Source organism: Gymnodraco acuticeps, unplaced genomic scaffold (assembly GCF_902827175.1).
Source record: "Gymnodraco acuticeps unplaced genomic scaffold, fGymAcu1.1, whole genome shotgun sequence".
NCBI lineage: Eukaryota > Metazoa > Chordata > Actinopteri > Perciformes > Bathydraconidae > Gymnodraco > Gymnodraco acuticeps.
In genome coordinates this window covers 4765074-4783906 of record NW_022991180.1, presented here as the reverse complement: position 1 = coordinate 4783906, position 18833 = coordinate 4765074, and the positions used below count along the sequence as shown (strand labels likewise).

General features: G+C 41.4%; 1 protein-coding gene across 1 annotated transcript; it reads right to left on the bottom strand.

Moving 5' to 3' along the window:
• Positions 1-9119: 9119 nt before the first annotated feature.
• Positions 9120-14022, bottom strand: LOC117560901 (G-protein coupled receptor 26-like). The gene is made up of 3 exons (XM_034238015.1): positions 12783-14022; positions 11816-11929; positions 9120-10896 (listed from the first exon to the last, which is right to left on the bottom strand). The coding sequence occupies exons 1-3, from the start codon at positions 13451-13453 to the stop codon at positions 10620-10622; spliced, it is 1062 nt and encodes a 353-aa protein (XP_034093906.1). The 5' UTR covers positions 13454-14022; the 3' UTR covers positions 9120-10619.
• Positions 14023-18833: the final 4811 nt, after the last annotated feature.

Sequence of the window (18833 nt, the reverse complement as noted above, 5' to 3'; positions counted from 1 at the left end):
AGTTGAACTGAAGCATTAAACCATTTTGGTGAATAATTATTTTTCCACAGCAGTGATGCAAATAATTTCACACGTGCTATATGCATGTTACTGCGCTGTGATGATGATATTGTGACGTTCACGAGAGCACAGCAATGTGTGACTCTGGAAGATTTAATTAAAGGTCAATGTGGCAAGTGTTGCTGTGCTTTAACACTCGAGGATAGATAGAAGACACTGCCGTCTTTAGAGGGCTAAGTAGTGACTGAAAATAGGAGGACTTAATATTATTACACCTCAAAGTAGTTCCAGGAAACACTTTGTTCGAAGTCAATGTGCTAAATATAAAAAAATGAAGATACTCAAGCAAGGGAAACATGAACATCCCTTCATGATGGATGGACATGGTTAATGTTTGATCCCTGGATCCTTTAAACCCTTTCAAATGTTAACCTGATAGAAGATCTGAATCATACTTAAAATGTATACAATTGCCTTGTTGCTTTTGAGGTATATAAACATGTGTTTAAGTGGCATTTTGGCTAATTTCTTCTCACTTTGACTTCTAAGAGCAAATCTTCAAATGTACAACTCTTCTTTCACACACACACACACACACACACACACACACACACACACACACACACACACACACACACACACACACACACACACACACACACACACACACACACACACACACACACACACACACACATCAAAGGTTACATGGCCCTGAAACCATGACAACTTGGTTATTTGTGTATTATTCTTCAGGGTTGGGCCACAGTTGTCAAGTCTGATAATGTTTTGCGTTCAGAGTAATAACTGAAACATATTTAAATCTCCCTACAGAAAATGTCTTCTTTAAGAAAGAGAAACTTGCACAAAAAAAAATTCTCCCACAAATGAGCTTCCATGCCATTTTGGAAAACATCAGCAAATCACAACATGTGAAGTTTGAGCTTCCAGAAATATGTCCACCTCCAAGGTTGTGAATAGCACATTGGGGGGACATTCATACGAATATGTTTATTGCTTAAGAGAGCACAGATAAGGTTGGGAAGGATACCAGCTGTTTTTTGTTGCTATTCGGACATAAACACAAGACAAATTTAAGATTTAGTGACGCCAAACAAAGCATCAAGAGGATCACCAAATTGAGTATTTACCAAATGTTATGATTATCCACTTAACATTTATAGGCTGGATTGCTGCCATGTCTCTCTAATGGGGATGCTACAGGAAAATCATGTCCAATGATGTTGAAATTCATTTTAGGAGTAACATGATAATCTGAGTTTTCCTCGTAGACCAAAATGGAAGATGGCTAAAAAGATGCACCAAAACGGAAAATAACAAAGATAGTCACACAATAAATGTTTCTTTAGCACTGGGTGATGTTTTCAAACTTGAAATTGGTTGGATCTCTTTATTATCTGTGCCCACACCTGTTCTGTAGCCTTTCCTGGCACACAATGGGCGAGAGGCAGCGTGTCCTCCCTACAGGTTGGCACTCTCACAAGGCTTTTCACCTGAGCTGCATGTCTCTGGTCTGTGGGAGGAAACTGCAGCACTCAGAGGAAAACTCATGCAGACTCTGTTGAACACGAGAGCCCCAGGCTGCTGGATCTCTCTGCTGTGAAGCGACAGAGCACACTTGGTTGCACAAGGGATGAAAACTCTGCTTCTACAGATCAACCTTAGCCTTTCAGTGTTTCTTGACAACAATATACACTTAAAAATGCAGGATATAGGTACCTTTGTCATGATTTTTGTTTTGTGTGTGTATAGTTTCCTGTTTCATTTTTGAAATTCCCTTCTCCATGTGTCTTGACTTGTCTTCCTTCTTGTGTTTTCCCTCCTGTTTGATTGTCTTATTTTCATGTTTTTTTTTTGTTCTGATGTCATGTCTGGATTTCCCTTGTCTTCCCTGTGTCTCCCAAGTGTTCCCGGTTTCTTCTAATTTTGTTTGTTACTTTCCCTTTTGTTCCTCCTCGCCTGCCCCTGCCGTTTTTTACGTTATACCAGCTTTCAATTTAATAAAAGCTCACCTTCTGTTTGCATCCCTATACCTGCCTCCCTGTTTGTACTGCTTCTGGGTCTGCACCCTGACACCTTTACCATTTCTCTTAATAGATCCTCCCTGATTTAGTATTTTTTTTAATTGCAGGAAAGGCATCTGCAGTCCCAGGTCTCCATTGGTTATGTTTGGCGAGACATCATTCTCCTTTTCACAGGACTTGACCCTGCTTGTTCGGTTGACCTCTGTGAGAGGGGCTTGTTCAAGTGTAACCAGAAAGTAGATGCAATGTCTCAATGGATTTCCCCAAGCCACGTGGGCTCTTAGCTGGCTGAAACAATAATTGCATGAATCAGTTTTGTTCTCCGTCTTCCTGATAGATTTTCAATCCCTTCCCATTGAATTCTCTCCGTTTCTTATAATGGCTCCTCCTAACATTTCTCTTTCAGATTTCCTCTGTGGTTGAAGGTATTGACTGAGTGGAGCGAGGCTGGAAAGAGACATATATGGTCACTGAGCTAAAATCACATCTTGCTGCATTTGAACGTCACTCTCCCCTCACATGACATTTGCCATTCAGAATATATTCTGTTGATATTTTTTTCTCCTACTAGCGCATGAAGTGGCGAATATCATTTGTTATAACATAACAACCTGAGTGGTGTCTTCTCCTCTGCTTTACCTTTAACCGTCTGAGCTCTAACACACCTTAAAAAAGGATTTGTCCTCCCAATGTCAGTTTAGACGTGCCCCTCTTTGGTCTCAATTATTGTCTGATGGGTGTTCTAATGGTACCTCATGTCAGAGTGGGTCTTTTTGCCAACTTTTGATCACACCCAGCCTTCACTGCAGCTGACAGCAGAGTAATGAAAAAGGTGGAATCACCTGTCAGATGCGTCTCATAGCATCAGCTTAAAGCCTGAGGTCTATCAAAGGGTATTATAGCTAAATGTCACATGGCAAAGGTACAACACTGTGTTCATTTGATGTTGGGGAAAGTGGCTGTGTATGGAAGTATAGTAATGGTATCAAGGTAGTACTAATTACTCCACATATTGGATTTGACAAATTAAGCTGTGTGCTTTAAAATGTTTCTTTTAGATGTTGGGCAAAATAAAGGGATTTAATGTCACTGTTACACTGTTTAGACAAGTAAATTGATTTTGCCAAGTTGAGAGTCTGCTGCAGCGCTGCATCAATGAAGTCGGAGGCGCCTGTGTGAATACGTGCCTTGTATACCGGGCAGCGCTGGTAAACATGGGCAGCATGCTAACTGGAGAAATTAAGGTCAGAAAGGACAAGACAGCATTTGTGGCACTAAGTTTGATATGAGTTGGTTTGAACAATGTGTTCAGATGCAGGTGTTTTACTGCCTAAGCCTTCATATAACATGTATACGTTGTGGCTTACATCACAGTGACAGATTTGTTTTAAATAACTCATCTAGGAAGTAACAGATTGATCTTTTACAGAGGGAATCTTTGTTTTGCCTTAACAAATTCTAATATATACATTTATTCATCCCTCTGTGTATGCTACTTCAGCAGAATATTTATCATTCTGCCACCCACGCAAAGCCTGACGGAGATACAAGAAACTGTGAAGATTATTCTTCCTAAACCTATTTCAACATATGATATGAAAATAGAAAATAGACAATTTTTCATGCATTCATCATTAGTTTGTATCTAAATTCTTTTGAGCTAATCTACATAAACCCCATAATAAATTAAACATTCTTTCAAAAATGTCTCCTCATAGTGCTTTAATTATTGGATACCAATCAAAAGTTTCACTGGGAACCATCTGTTGTACTTCCAAATTACTAATTCACTATAACTTTCTCCAGTTACTGCGTCTTCAGATCATTTAACAGATGGTTGGAGATGACTCACTGTGAAGAGTGACACCACACACGTCATGCTCTAAATTACTGTCGGCAGCAGGAACCGTAACATTACTACAGTACACTAGGCCTAGTAAATGTGATCATGCAGGATACCAATTAGTACTCTTGAGTTTTCTCTATAAGCACTCATGATGAAGCAAGAATAACAATTGATTCACTTGGTGTTAAAACGAAATGGTTACACCTTCTATGTAGGTAGTCTGTCAAATAATTGATTATAAACTACTGCTGCTGGTTTTTAAAGCACTAAATGGTTTAGAACCAAATTATATATTTAATTATATTAAAGCATTTTTTATTCAACATGTTGCTGATTATCCTCCTCTGGATTTTCGCTCTTGTTGGATGCAAAGCAGCATTGCTCTGCTGTGGATTTGATATAAGAAGTGAAGCTACACTTTTAGGCACAGCCAGTGTCTCTGAACTGAAAGCCATTCGTACACTTTCTGTCTTTCTTTATCCCTCACTATCTGTCTCTTGTGTCAAACTCACTCAAAACGTACTGTCAAAACAGTTACTAAATGTGGAGACTTTTATATCTACCATATATGCAAAACCTCTATATCTTTCAAAGCATATTTACTTTTAGAGTCTGCTGATCTTTCTTAACCAATTGCCTAGAAAGTGGATGGCTCGGCACTAATCTACTCACGTAAAGGCCATATTCCATTAGGCTCTTAAGGGACTTAAATGCTTTAAATCTGGAACAGTGCGGTGCTTAGGGTGTGCAGAGTGCTGCCAGCTGATTGCTGCTTGAATAGAGATCAGGATGAATCAGATCAATTGCATACACTTAAGTGTATGGGTCTACCATTAATATGCTTGATTCTGAATTTGACTGACAAATCTGTAGGATAAAGAAATGGTCCCAACCAGGGTTAATGTGCTTTAGTGTTACTGGTGTATATTTTTTGGGAGAACCTTTGCTCCAAAGCAAATGTATTAATTCAGTGAAATTGGGTATAATTTTCTGACTCTGGTCATTTTTTTAACCAACGTCATCAACACCCAAATGAATCATTTAGATGTTTAGCTACGTATATCACGGATCGATACAAACACCTTAACAACTATATGATTAACTGCCATGAAATTGTATAGAGACAACCCCCAGAGGATGAAGCCTGTTCTGTCTCAATTGATCCCCTGACCTTTTCTCCTACGACACCTTGAGGATGCAATTTTTGTTTTTTGGTGAAATATCTTAAAGGGGACCTATCATGCAAAATGCATTTTTTGATGTCTTTTATACATAAATAGGTGTCCCCGGTGTGTCGGGGAACTCACGCAGCGTCAGAAAATAAAACCCTCTCTCTTTTCCTCCGTACCCAAATCTCTAAAAACGGGGGTACAACGGAGCTGATCCAGATTTGCGTCCGATATGACGTAATATCGGAAATGTGGACCCACGGCTCAATCAGAAAGTTGCTATCAGAAACAATGCCCGACTGTTTTGGACGTAATATGGTCGGTGTTTACATTAGCATCGCTAACACTCAGAGCTAACCTGTACTGCACAGAGCATGTGTGTGAAGAAGCAGGAAATAAAAAGGAACTCACCTTGTGGTATAACCGGCAAGAGAGAAAGCCTTTGAGCTCCATACTGTTTCAGAAATAATGAATGGGTGATCTGTTTGGTATTTTGAGCAAAACACTTTTTTTATATATTTTTATATATCTGAGACCCATGCTATTGCCTACAAATAGCATGATAGGTGCACTTTAAGATCTACAGTATTGAGTGAATTGCCAATACATCTGGAGCAGATATCCATGTTCCCAAAGGATGAATCCCAATCTCTTTGGTTATCCACTGATCCCTCCCTTAGTGTCATCAGCAGGCTGGCATTTGTGGTTAGGAAGGAAATGGCTTGACGACTATTGAACCGGATTACAATGTAATTTTATGCAGGCATGTTTTTGCTGTGACATGGAGCCTTGGAGCAGACCCTTACCCTTATGGTGGATTTGCCTGTGAATCAGGTTTTGTTCTTATCTTTTCGATAATTGACACAATTGTGCTTTTGAAAGCTTTTTTAAAACATGTTGGATCAATTACTATAATAATCTAAAGTCCTTTAGGCTCCTCCAAATCCTAAATCAGAGGTTGGAGATTTTCCCTTGTAGGCTGTGATACCATGGAAACATTGGTTAAAATACGTTTGTGACAAAGAAAACAATATTTTTACAACCCTCGCAAAAACAAATACAGCATTCCTGAACAGAAATAGATGTTCTTTTTTAATTTTCCCAGTGAGTACAGCAAGTCCTTGCTCGAGGGGTCGGGAATACTGTGATATCTGGGTCCAACATTCCCATGATTTGCATTTCATGCCTGCAGTCGGTCCCCTGGAAGAGTTATAGACAGGCCTGTCAGAGGATAAGGATGAAGAAAACAAAACACTGAAAGTAAATGACACCATGATACAAAATTAAAAGACATATTTGCAGTATTCATTATCACTTCATGTTTTGGTTGCTGTGATCAAGTGATTTGTGATGTTTGAACACCTGCTATGTATTCATATGATTAATGAGCAAACCTAAGAGTGCGTGCAGTGAGACGCCTTGTTTGCTCTTTTGCTGGCATTAAGAAATTAAAATAAGATAAATCAGTTTGGTTTTCTCAGTGAGTTATGGAGGATTCATTACTTATGCAGTTCAGTGTTGCTGCCACTAATTAAAAGAAGTTGCTGTGCATGGGTGGGTCCAGTTAATCTGGATGTTAATTTGACAGCCACTTACTTTCAACGCAGATATTTAGAAAATACTTATCAGAAATGCCCATTTAATTATTTAATGTTCCAGCCAGGACATGTTTGTGTGTATTGTCTGAGGTTTGCATCTGAACTGTGGCCAGTTATTTCCTCATCCATCATTTAGAGACACTAGTATCTTTCTTTTTGTCCAGAAAGTCTGTATTTGACATACAGACAGTGGCTGCACTGAGTCTTTGTGGCAGCATTGCATGTTATTTAAGAGACATGATGGAAAATATATTCAATGGTAAAGTAGAACATATGTTTTTGTTCATATAATTGTGCAAATATAGCTCATGAAACACAACAGATACTTAGCATATCAAATATCAACTGAGACATTTGACAGCCTGTGATGTTTTGCAGGGACTGCCGTTACGAGTCTGGGAGAAAACGCACTTTCTCCGCTATGGGGGTTGTATTAAGTCAGCCATCGCACTCGTCTTCTCTGCCTTTTTCGTCTGCTTTCTTGTTCTTCCTACGCACTGTGGTTTAATCACAAGGTCTGTGCAGGGTGTTTTGTGTATGGCAGGTTTGTGTCAGCCTCACCCACTCACTGAGTCTCCCAAGGAGATTAAATAAGCACACACCTCCAGACTGGGGATCCTTCCAAACTTTGTGAAGACAGTCCACTGATTGCCCTTGATTGGCGAGCACTACTGAATACGGTGATATAACAAATGCAGCTTTTGCCTTCCTTGGTGAATAATGAGAAATCTTTGATGCGTGACAAGTCATAATTGTCTCACGTTTTTGATGAAGACAGAATGAGTATTCCTTCAGGCGGTTTTATCAAAGTGGCTAAATGGTAACAGCGGTTTAAACATAGTTGTCGTGTTGGATAGAGGATAGAAATGTGGTTTATGAAGAAAATTAGGAGGATGAGTTTTCATACCACTGCTACGCTGACGACACCCAATTAATTCTGTCCTTTCCCCGCTCAGAGACCCAGATCGTCGCACGCATCTCTGCTTGTCTAGCTGACATCTCTCAGTGGATGTCTGCTCATCACCTCAAGCTCAACAAGACTGAACTGCTTTTTCTTCCGGGAAAAGATTGTCCCACTCTTGACCTAAAAATCAACATCGGCACCTCTGTTGTTTCCCCGACTCAGACTGCAAGGAATCTGTGACCCTAGATAACAACCTGTCCTTCACTGCAAACATAGCTGCTACAACCCGCTGCTGCAGATACATGCTTTACAACATCAGGAGGATGCGTCCCCAGCTGACCCAGAAAGCCACGCAGGTTCTGGTCCAGGCTCTCGTCACCTCACGCCTAGACTACTGCAACTCCCTCCTGGCTGGTCTACCTGCATGTGCCATCCGACCTCTGCAGCTCATCCAGAATGCAGCGGCTCGTCTGGTCTTCAACCTTCCTAAATTCTCCCACACCACTCCGCTCCTCCGCTCCCTTCACTGGCTTCCGGTAACTGCTAGAATCCACTTCAAGACAATGGTACTTGCTTACCATGCTGCGAATGGATCTGGCCCTTCCTACATCCAGGACATGGTTAAACTGTATACCCCAGCGCGTGCACTACGCTCTGCATCAGCCAAACGGCTCGCTGCACCCGCACTGCGAGGGGGACCCAAGTTCCCATCAGCAAAAACACGTGGGTTTGCTATCCTGGCTCCAAAATGGTGGAATGAGCTCCCCATTGACATCAGGACAGCAGAAAGCCTGCACATCTTCCGGCGCAGACTGAAAACTCATCTCTTTCGACTCCACCTCGAGCGATAGAATTACTAACAAAGAACTGCTAACAGAGCACTTATATACTAATAAAGGACTGGCTTATCTAAAGCCAGTTGAGTAGCACTTGAAATGTTTGGCTCTATGAAACCTGATGTACTTATATGATTCTGTTTTCTTCAAGGTTGTGTCTTCCTGGTCGAATGTACTTATTGTAAGTCGCTTTGGATAAAAGCGTCAGCTAAATGCAATGTAATGTAATGTAATGTAATGGATGGAGGATGCAGATTTCAATATTCTTTTCGTACTTTCCCAGCTGCACCAACTTGTTTAGGTAAAGCCTACTTTCCTCGCTTTTTCTTGGCTAATTTTCTTTGTATCCCACTCCCTATAAGAGCTCTACTATTAAAAAAAGCCTTTAACTTGAAGCTCCAATGCTTTTGTGAAAAGTCTTTGTTCTGGTGCCACAGCAGCAGTGGTGGGTGGATCACATCTTAAATTATTTTCAAATGAATTATTCCTTTCCTTGACTTAATCAGCGTGGGAGGATGAAGGTGTTAAGATTTGGTACATTGTCTTTTGGAAAGCATTGTTTAAGTAAAAATAAGCTGAACTGTTCTATGCATTGTTAGAAGTCAAATAGCAACAATTAATACATGTATAAAAGACAGTCGTAGGGTTTTTAAATGTCAAAATGCACAGCATTTATTGCAATATAATCACAAATGTATTTAGTTTTGACAAAAATAAATAGATTTTAAGCCTTTTAAAGGCTTCACTGTCACAGTAAAATAAAAACACAACATCCTGATTTACCAATTTTTTCAAAATGTATCATTTCTACACCCCAGACATCGCACAGCCGCTCACACGGCATGAGCTGGAATGTTAATTACACATCACTGAATAGTTGCTACAGCATTCAAATAATATTCACCCTGTTTTGCCCGATGCAACAGTACAATGAGGCAGTATTACAAAATAAACATTACCTATAACTTTCTTACAATATGACCAAACTGCATAACACACTAAATCATCACTCTCAACCACAGTACAGAATAGCAAGAAAACAACATGATGTGAAGGTTTGGTTTGGTCTGTTGTGTTGTTGTGCTTGGATTAAATCAGAGAGCTCATAGTTTAAAAGGCACTTTAGAACTCAGTCCTCACAGCTACGACAGACAGTAATTTCAATTAAACCACCAGTGCGGCGCATAAAACATGACTAAATGACCATCTATTTTATAGCATCCATTCCCTTTATCCAGCCAGAGAATCAACATTGAGGTCAGAGGTTACACTTGAATTTAAATATTCAGCCATTCTGTTCAGGTGGGATGTCAAACATTGCTTATATGATGTGAATATCCTTATATACTTGAGGTAATGAAAATACTCTTGGGTTTATTCACGTGGTAATGCCGTACTGATTTGATCTAACCTTTAAGCATCAGAGAATGGTAATAGTTAAGACCTGCTAAAATATTCAGGGGTAACAAGCTCCTGTGTCCTGACATTTGGAGATGGGGCTACACTCCTGTTAACATCTGGATCGAGTATTTAAAGACATAATTACCAAATGAGTCACCAAAGGGTTACTTTACATGGTACACAAAGTATTTGAAACACATTTACCAGTATGCTACAAAATTATCTCATTAGAAACGTTCAATCTTTGCGGACAATATTACACTTTATTACAATCTACAAATACGTCCTAGAAAATGGTCCATCTATACTTCTTTAAAGGGTATTCTATATTACCTTATATATATGACTTCCTTGTTCCTTGCATGCTGGGCATTGTAGTTTATTTAGTGTTAATATTCTGTACACAGTCCTGCTGCTGTAAATATCAATGCCCATTTTCTACAAAGTCCCTTTTACTACTGTTTTAAAGAACGGTTTTAAAATAACTGTGTGAACAGCTAAATGTTTTGCCTTTTTCATACCCAATATTTATTTATGACCTATTTTTAAATAATGATATCTTCTGTAGGAACACATTAGCTTGGTTTGCTGGGAACGTCGCGTCGGTGGTTTTTTAACTTTTCATTGTATTTGTTGACAATAAGAAAAATACGTAATGTTGATGGCCTTTTCCTTTAACAAATAATTTGGTAATAGTGTGCCCTGATGTTACACCATCAAAAGAGATCAATTATGTTGATTGTCTCATGAACTGAGTTAAACTTAAAGTAACATCTAACATCAAAGACTCATTTAGCCCGGTAGAGTCTCTCTGTGACCTTCACGGGCACACTGGTTTGTTGGCAGTAGGTTGGATGTTGTTGGTCGTGTTGGAGTTGTTTTGGCACCGCGCTGCAGTGTTCTCCATCCTGAGGGAGGAGGAGTTGAGTGGACTCCTCTTGAGGACTTTGTTAGCCAGCAGGTTGCAGGTCTTCCTGTACTGGTGACGCAGCAGAGAGTAGACAAACGGGTCGCTGGCTGCCTTGCTGTAGGCCAAACATTTGGACAGCACGCCCCAGTGAGGACTTATAGGCCACGGGGAGAAGAGCTCTACAATTCTACCTCAAATAAAGACAAAAAGACAAAAAGAAAGTCAAACACCATCCATGCAAGCCTTTTCTCAGATAAGTGCAAGTGGTGTGGAAGACTGCTAAAGCAAATGACCGTCACCCTCCCCAGTGCTGTGACATTGTGTAAAAGTCATTTCACTTCAATTAAATGTCAACACTTCTGTGGGAAATCTGAACTGAGTGGTGTTAGATTCTGGACTTCTTCCTTGTTAAAATCCTTTCACACCAATTTCAGTGCCTGACACATCTTAAGTCCTAAATCAAATTAAGGACAAAGTGAAAAGCAACAGGAGCTTTGTTATGTCTTTAATCCATCTTCTTAATTAGCGTGATATCCTTAAGTCTAACATGTCTCACCACCACACTGTTCCTAATGCGTTTCCTTTTTATTTCCAAAGCACAATTCTAACAGCTTCTGACAGGTTGCCACCGCTAATACTGGGACTAATACTAATGAGAGCCAGTGATACCATCTCTGACTCATTTGCTATCTTCCTCTTTCCCTGCCTCTCTCCCTCCCGTGTATTTACCCAGTTCTGAAGACTCAGTGACAAGGATTAGAAACGTGTGCAGAACCAAGAAACTGTGAGATTATGAAAAGGAGGCAGTTAAACATTTTACAAGATAACAAGACAGCATAGAAAATCATTATCACCTTCTGTTTTCAGATGATAAGACAAGCACATTAGCAAGAACAAGGTAAGTGAAACCCATAGTCACTCTTTCCAAATCGAATTAAAAACAAATCCTGGGAGAGTTATTTTTGAAGCTGAAAAAATTCAAATTATTCATAAATAAATGACAAAATGTGCAGAATGAAACTGTTAAATCCCCTTGAGACTGTTTGTTTAAAAAACTCCCTATAAACCCCCTAACCCTATATACAATATGATACATTTCTGCTCACCTTGTAATGACGTAGGGGGTGAAACACACCACAAATGTGCCAATGAAAGTACTGATCTTCTTGATGGCCCTCTGCCTCCTCTGCCTCTGCTCATCCAAGCATTTCTGGCGAACACTGCCAAAGCACACATGCACCATTATCTACCCAGGAGGCATGGTCAGAGACATGCAAACATAATGAAGCAGTCCATGGAGAAAAACATGTGGGATGGACGTGAAGAAAGCAGTGAAGTGTGCCCTGTTATCTCTGATGATTACACTGAATTTCACACTGCACAGATATCAATTATGTAAATGTAAAAGAGCAATTCAAAGTTTAATTATTTGACTGAATCAAGATGGATGGCAAATGATTGAAGTGCAAAACAATGCGGAAGGTCTTGCTGACCTTAATGGGACATGCTAATGTGAAGTTCAACCATCATCAGTGGAGCACTTTGTATATTCATGTATAGCCTGAAGAGGGATGCCCCAGAAAGTTGTATGCATATATTCTGTGTTTTAAAGAAGTTACAAGTATATTGACAGTATATGAATGCAAATAACATACATAACCAAACACTTTGATTATAGTTAAATTGTACAATAATTAAAATAAAATAATTTAAATAACCTTTTGATTTAATATAATGAATAATTTGCAGTGCAATAATCTGGGGTGACATTTCTCTGATCATTTGTCTAACAAACTTCCTCAAAAAGGATATATTTTGAATGAAGAAGGGACAGAAAATGCTTAATTTTCAATCTAATAACTAATCCACTGAGTACTGTTTGTTAAATAAGAGAAATTACAACAGCATCCTCTGCTGTTGGTCATATGTGTCTCTTAAGCACACATTATGTCTACATGTTCTGATTTTGGCAAAGTATCAAAATGTTCCTTCTGAAAGGATTCACATGTAGGACAAAAAGTAAAGGTAATGGTAAAATGTATTACACTTAATCGATTTCTAGTGATTGTTTACCTGGGGTGAATATCCACAAGCAGCAACAACGTCTGCATGGTGATCACGTCTATGCGTTTACAGTGAAACCGTGCAACTTTCAGCACTTTCAGGTAGGTTACACACAGCACGATCAGCGTGAGGAGGAAAGTGAGAGAGTGCAAAGCCACGGTAAAGATGATGAACTGCGTCCCGGCTGCCCTCGCCCTGACATGGCAGAGAGTGCACGATGCGTAAAGGTGATGGTACCCAACCCAGGAGCGACAGGTGGCCACCGTGGAGAAGCACAGCGAGTGTATCCACGTGTATGCCAACGCTAACACTGCATCCCGGTGCCGTATTCTTGAGTGGTAGCTCAAAGGGAACACCACCGCCACCCATCTATCGATGCTGAGAGCTGCCATGCTGAGCATGGAGTTAGTGGTGAGAAAAGTGTCGAGGAAACCCACAATTTGGCAGAAGTCGCTGCCTCCGGGATGGCCCGTGGTGATTAGCCCGATCAGAGTTAGTGGCATGTTGGACACGCTTAGCAACAAGTTGCAAAACGTCAGGTTGAGAATAAACAGACCAGGTACCTGTTTGCGGATCTCCGGGTCGTAAAGAAAGCAAATCAGCACCACAACGTTGGACAGCAACGATACGATAATAATCCCCAAAACCAAAACGGAAGCAAGTATGTCCGCCGCGTCCATCGTGCTTCCTCTAAAATATCCAGACTTTTCATGAGAGCATCCGCAGTCCTGATGCGAACTGTCATCCTGAGTTGCAGTCACAACATATTTGTGTATACATAGCCATGCTTACCCTCCCCAGGCTCCTAATGTCTTCAATAATTGAAGCGGTACCCCAAACAGCCTCCACGATGCAATCTCAGGGAATTCATAGGATGCTCACCAGATCACAAAGAGGATATTTGGAAGTCTGTTTCTTGGGAATGGGGTTCAGCAGGAGTTTTTGTGTGGCGCTGCAGTGATCTTGAAGCCCCTCTGTTGCCTCTGGTCTCACAGCTCAGGGTTCCCTGGCTGCGCAATTGCGCATTGACACGATGGCATCTCTGAAAAGGACATGACACTACGATCTCTATATCTATTTATATTGTCTTCTCTGTCAGAGTAAAAATCACGTTGATGCACCCCTGTTTAAAAATAGCTTGTTAGTGCAATAAATAGAAGCACGACGCATGATTGCGTATCTGGTAGGCTGATGTCACGAACATCACGTTGAACACAGCAGTTTGATGTAAAGCGTGCAAATAATACACTGTAACCAGATCAAGCTCATGGCAAGTCAGGATACAAAGAATAACTATCGTCACTTTATACTGCAATACGCAGCAGCAAACACTTACAGTTTAATCCACAGCTCAGATATCATTGCGACAGACAGGGAGACCCAGAGCCTCATCAGTGCAGCGTCCAAAGCCTTATATGGTGATTTAAAAGGATGCAATGAAGCTGGAGTTCCCCATCCAACTCATTAGCTACTGCAGCACCACCGCCGCTGGTTACATTACATTATGAGTAAGATATAATTTCTCAGCTATCTAAGATAACTGAGAAATGGGTGTCAAAACTAATCACCAAACATTTAGATAAAGGTTTCGCTCCACTGTACCATCCTTGACACAATTTCTTGAGTTTTGACAATTTTAAGTCTTTTAAAAGTATGTGCTTTTTTAAATAAATGTTTACATGGACTTCCCCCCCCCCCCCTCCCTTAGGGGAATTCATCCACAAAAAATACACTGGACGCTGCACTCAGAAACCAGAGGAGACTGTGAGGTCCACTGTAGAAGGACCACTTTTGGACAAAATGTACTTTCCATTAAAGGCAGCTCATTGTGGAATAGCCTCCCAACTGAGATATGGGATTGTCCTCTCAATAGCTTTAAAGGTCAACTCAAAGAATGGTTGAGAAACAAACAGATGTGCAATCACTGCTAAATGCACTTTAATAGGGGTGCTCTTGTATCATCTCTTGCACTTTATATGTCGTTGCTGCTATATGCCATGTGGCAGTGTTGTAGTCAAGTCACCAATTCACGAGTCCAAGTCACTCTCGAGTCACCACTCTTCGAGTCCAAGTCCGAGTCACCAAGGGAGAGTCGTAGTCGAGTCCGAGTCCAAGTCCGAGTCACCCAAGGAGTGTCCGAGTCGAGTCCGAGTCATAATTACCTGTGTTCGAGTCCTAGTCCAAGTCCGAGTCACCCAAGGAGTGTCCGAGTCGAGTCCGAGTCATAATTACCTGTGTTCGAGTCCTAGTCCAAGTCCGAGTCACCTAAGAAGAGTCCAAGTCAAGTCCGAGTCACAAGTCTTCATGTATTAACCTTTGTGGATATATGTGTTGAAACGTAGCTGCTCCTCTACATTGCTTTTATCCTGTCATGTTATACTAATCTGTCTATTTAACTGCTGTGAAGCGAGTTTGGCTACAATTATTGTAATAGGTGCTATACAAATACAAAGCTTATTACTAATATTAATATTATTATTATTGTAAATTACCTTTAATATGTCTAACTATATTTAAAATAAGTTACCTTTTAGAGAAGTGATTATATTTGTATGCCAATATTTTCCTATGGTAAAGTTTTCGTTTTGCACTTTTATTTTGATAGTAATAAGATCGGGACTCTTATTTTGAAGGAACTTTTACCGGTTAAATCGGTTTACTGATAAAGATTTAGCCTCAGAAAGCACATGGCTACTTGGCATGCAAAATGACGTCATTCTGCATGTTAAGTAGCCATGTGCTTTCGTGTTATCGGCTGAATCTTTATTTATTGATTAGATCACGTTACTCTGATGATAGTGTTCAATACAACCTATATGTCTGAACTCGATCCTTAGAGTAATGTGAGAGCCTTCTCTTCAATATTGTTTCCACATAACGAGCATTTTGCGCTGCTCTTTTCCAATGTGGAAGCAGAATGTGTGAAAGCATACAGCACGATGCGGGTTGTGTGTCTCTAGACATCTCTAGACTGGAATAGCGGGGCCCAGTCCGTGAACTCGCCTCACAGGTGCACATGCCAGGATAGAGGACATCAGACTCCAGAGAAAACTTGCTCGAGTCCGAGTCCGAGTCCAAGTCAGAGCGTCAATGTACAAGTCGAGTCCGAGTCATCGTGGGGGGAAAAATTCACGAGTCCGAGTCCGAGTCCAAGTCAGCGTACGCGAGAATTCACGAGTCCAAGTCCGAGTTGAGTCAATCAGTGCACGAGTCCGAGTCGAGTCACGAGTCCCGAAAATCGGCAGTCCAGGACTCGAGTACTCCAACTCTGCCATGTGGTAAATACTTGTGTATGCAGCTCATTAATGTGCACTGTCCCTATTCAAATAAACGATTAAATAAATAAAAAATATATAGTACAGCCCCCAGCAGGCAGATCGTACTGTGGTTTTCTGGCCCATGACCTAAACATATGCTGGTACTAGTGTGTGTGTGTGTGTGTGTGTGTGTGTGTGTGTGTGTGTGTGTGTGTGTGTGTGTGTGTGTGTGTGTGTGTGTGTGTGTGTGTGTGTGTGCGTGCTTGTGTGCGTGTGTGAGAGTGAGAGTGAGTGTGTCAGTGAAATTGACTAAATCGTAGGCTAGGGGTCATAAGACATAAATAGGCAGTTGTGGTAAAAGCGTTTTGTATACATCCTGTATTAAAAATATGACATAACATGCGCAACATAAGTGGGCTTTTATGAACTGAATATGTGGCAGATAAATGGCCCCTGAACCAGCCAAAGCCCTACCTGCTGCCAGAATTGTTTTTGTTTTAGTGATACTTAGCAGTACTACCGAATTCATTACTCAACATAATTCTGTATTAATGCATGGCATAAAGTATGTTATTAGTTATCATTATTTGTGATAGTGTTGTGGTGTTAGTTGTTATGCTTTTATTGTGATAAAGCTAACAGGATGTATGAGACCGGACGTGGACACGACTGGTGATGCTACTACGAAATGACATGGAAAGTACAAGCCTGAATAAAGTAACCACCATGCTCTAAACTGTCTGTATTACTTTACGCTTACCACGACATGGTGTCAGAACGTGGGCAGTGGTAAAGAGCTAGGTTGAAGTTGGAAAGAGAGTTGTGGAAAGTTCACGTCTGCAAGCGGCGAGAGGTTAGACGACGACGGAGCTGCAGCCGCACCGGCTGCACAGCCTCCACAACCTCCCCAGCTACAGGCTAATGCTAACGCTCCTCCGAGCGCTACGTTCACCATCCAACCACCTGCAGCATTCGACTTTGCAAAGCCTCAGGACTGGGAGCGATGGATACGCAGGTTCGAGAGATTCAGACTGGCCAGCAACCTCCATCTTAGCACAGAAGCTAACCAGGTGAACAGGCTGATCTACTGCATGGGGGATGAAGCAGACGACATCCTACGGGGTCATGATTTATCCGACGCACAGAGACAGCAGTACACTTCGGTAAAAGCCACACTTGAAACGTACTTTGTGCCTAGAAAGAATGTGATATATGAGAGGGCAAGATTCAATCAGAGAGTGCAGCAACCAAACGAGGCTGTAGACGCTTTCATTACTGCATTGTATGCCCTAGCAGAAAACTGCAAATACGGAGCACTCCGCGACGAGTTAATAAGAGACCTGCTCGTAGTGGGGTTGAGAGACACCAGTCTAGCTGAGAGGATGCAGTTAGACAAGGATTTGACGCTCGAAAAAGCAGTCAATATGGCCAGACAACCCGAAGTGATTAAAAGGCAGCAAACAGACCTCAGAGGAGGGGGTAGAATAGACATTGATGCAGTAACAAAAGGCAGAAGACAAAACCCATTCACCCCAAAGTTCCCTCATCAACCAATGCACCCATCAACAAAACCACAGCCATCATCTGATCGCCAGTCATGCTACAGATGTGGAAAGTCCCCTGGTCATGCAAATGCACAGTGCCCAGCCAGAGAGGTGGCATGTCATGCATGTGGAAAGATAGGTCATTACAGTAGAGTATGTAAATCTACCAAAGCAGTACATGCAGTAGAAACAGAAAGTTGCTATGATGATGATGACACTCCCTTGTTCCTAGGCTCAGTAGATGCAGGTTTAGACCCATGGTATGCTGATTTGACTATAAGGGACCATAAGGTCAGGTTTAAGATAGACACAGGAGCTGATGTCTCAGTTATTCCAGCCCAGACCTACTATGCCATTGCTGAGAGCAACACACAGTTAGCTAAGCCTGACAGACCACTATTTGGCCCAGGTCGCATGCTTCTATCTGTTTTAGGCAGATACAGAGAGTCACTATGCAAAGGAGAGCAGGTAATACAGGAGGATGTTTACGTTGTCAATGACTTAAACGTAGCCTTGTTAAGCAGACCAGCAAGTGTAAAGCTTAAACTAGTCTACAGAGCAGACAGCATAGAGAAGTCAGAGATGGAAGAGTCCTACCCAAAGTTGTGTCAGGGTTTAGGTATGATAATAATAATAATAATATATAATATTTTTTATAGCGCCTTTCAGGAAACCCAAGGTCGCTTATGATGCAGCAGCCATACACTATTAAACTCAGGCCAGACGCTATTCCCTATTCCCTGGCCACACCTAGACGGGTCCCCATCCCTCTACTCGACAAAGTGAAAGAGGACCTCAAACAAATGGAGGACATTGGGGTCATCTCCAGAGTTGAAGAGCCGACTGACTGGTGTTCGGGCATGGTTCCGGTGCCTACAAAGACTGGCTCAGTGCGCATCTGCGTCGGCCTCAACGAAGCAGTTCGCAGAGAGAAATACATATTGCCTTCAGTTGAGCAGACAATTGGATCTCTGGCAGGAGCCCAGATCTTCACCAAGTTAGATGCCAACAGAGGATTTTGGTAGATTCCATTGTCCCCCGAGTCGTCACCGTACACAACGTTCATAACTCCCTTTGGGCGCTTTTACTTTAACAGACTGCCCTTCGGCATAGCGTCAGCCCCAGAACATTTTCAGCGGCGCATGTCAATGAGTATCGACGGGCTGCAGGGGGTTGTATGTCACATGGATGATGTCCTCATCTGGGGGAGAGATCAACAGCAGCACGACATCAGACTACACACTGTCCTCAACAAGCTC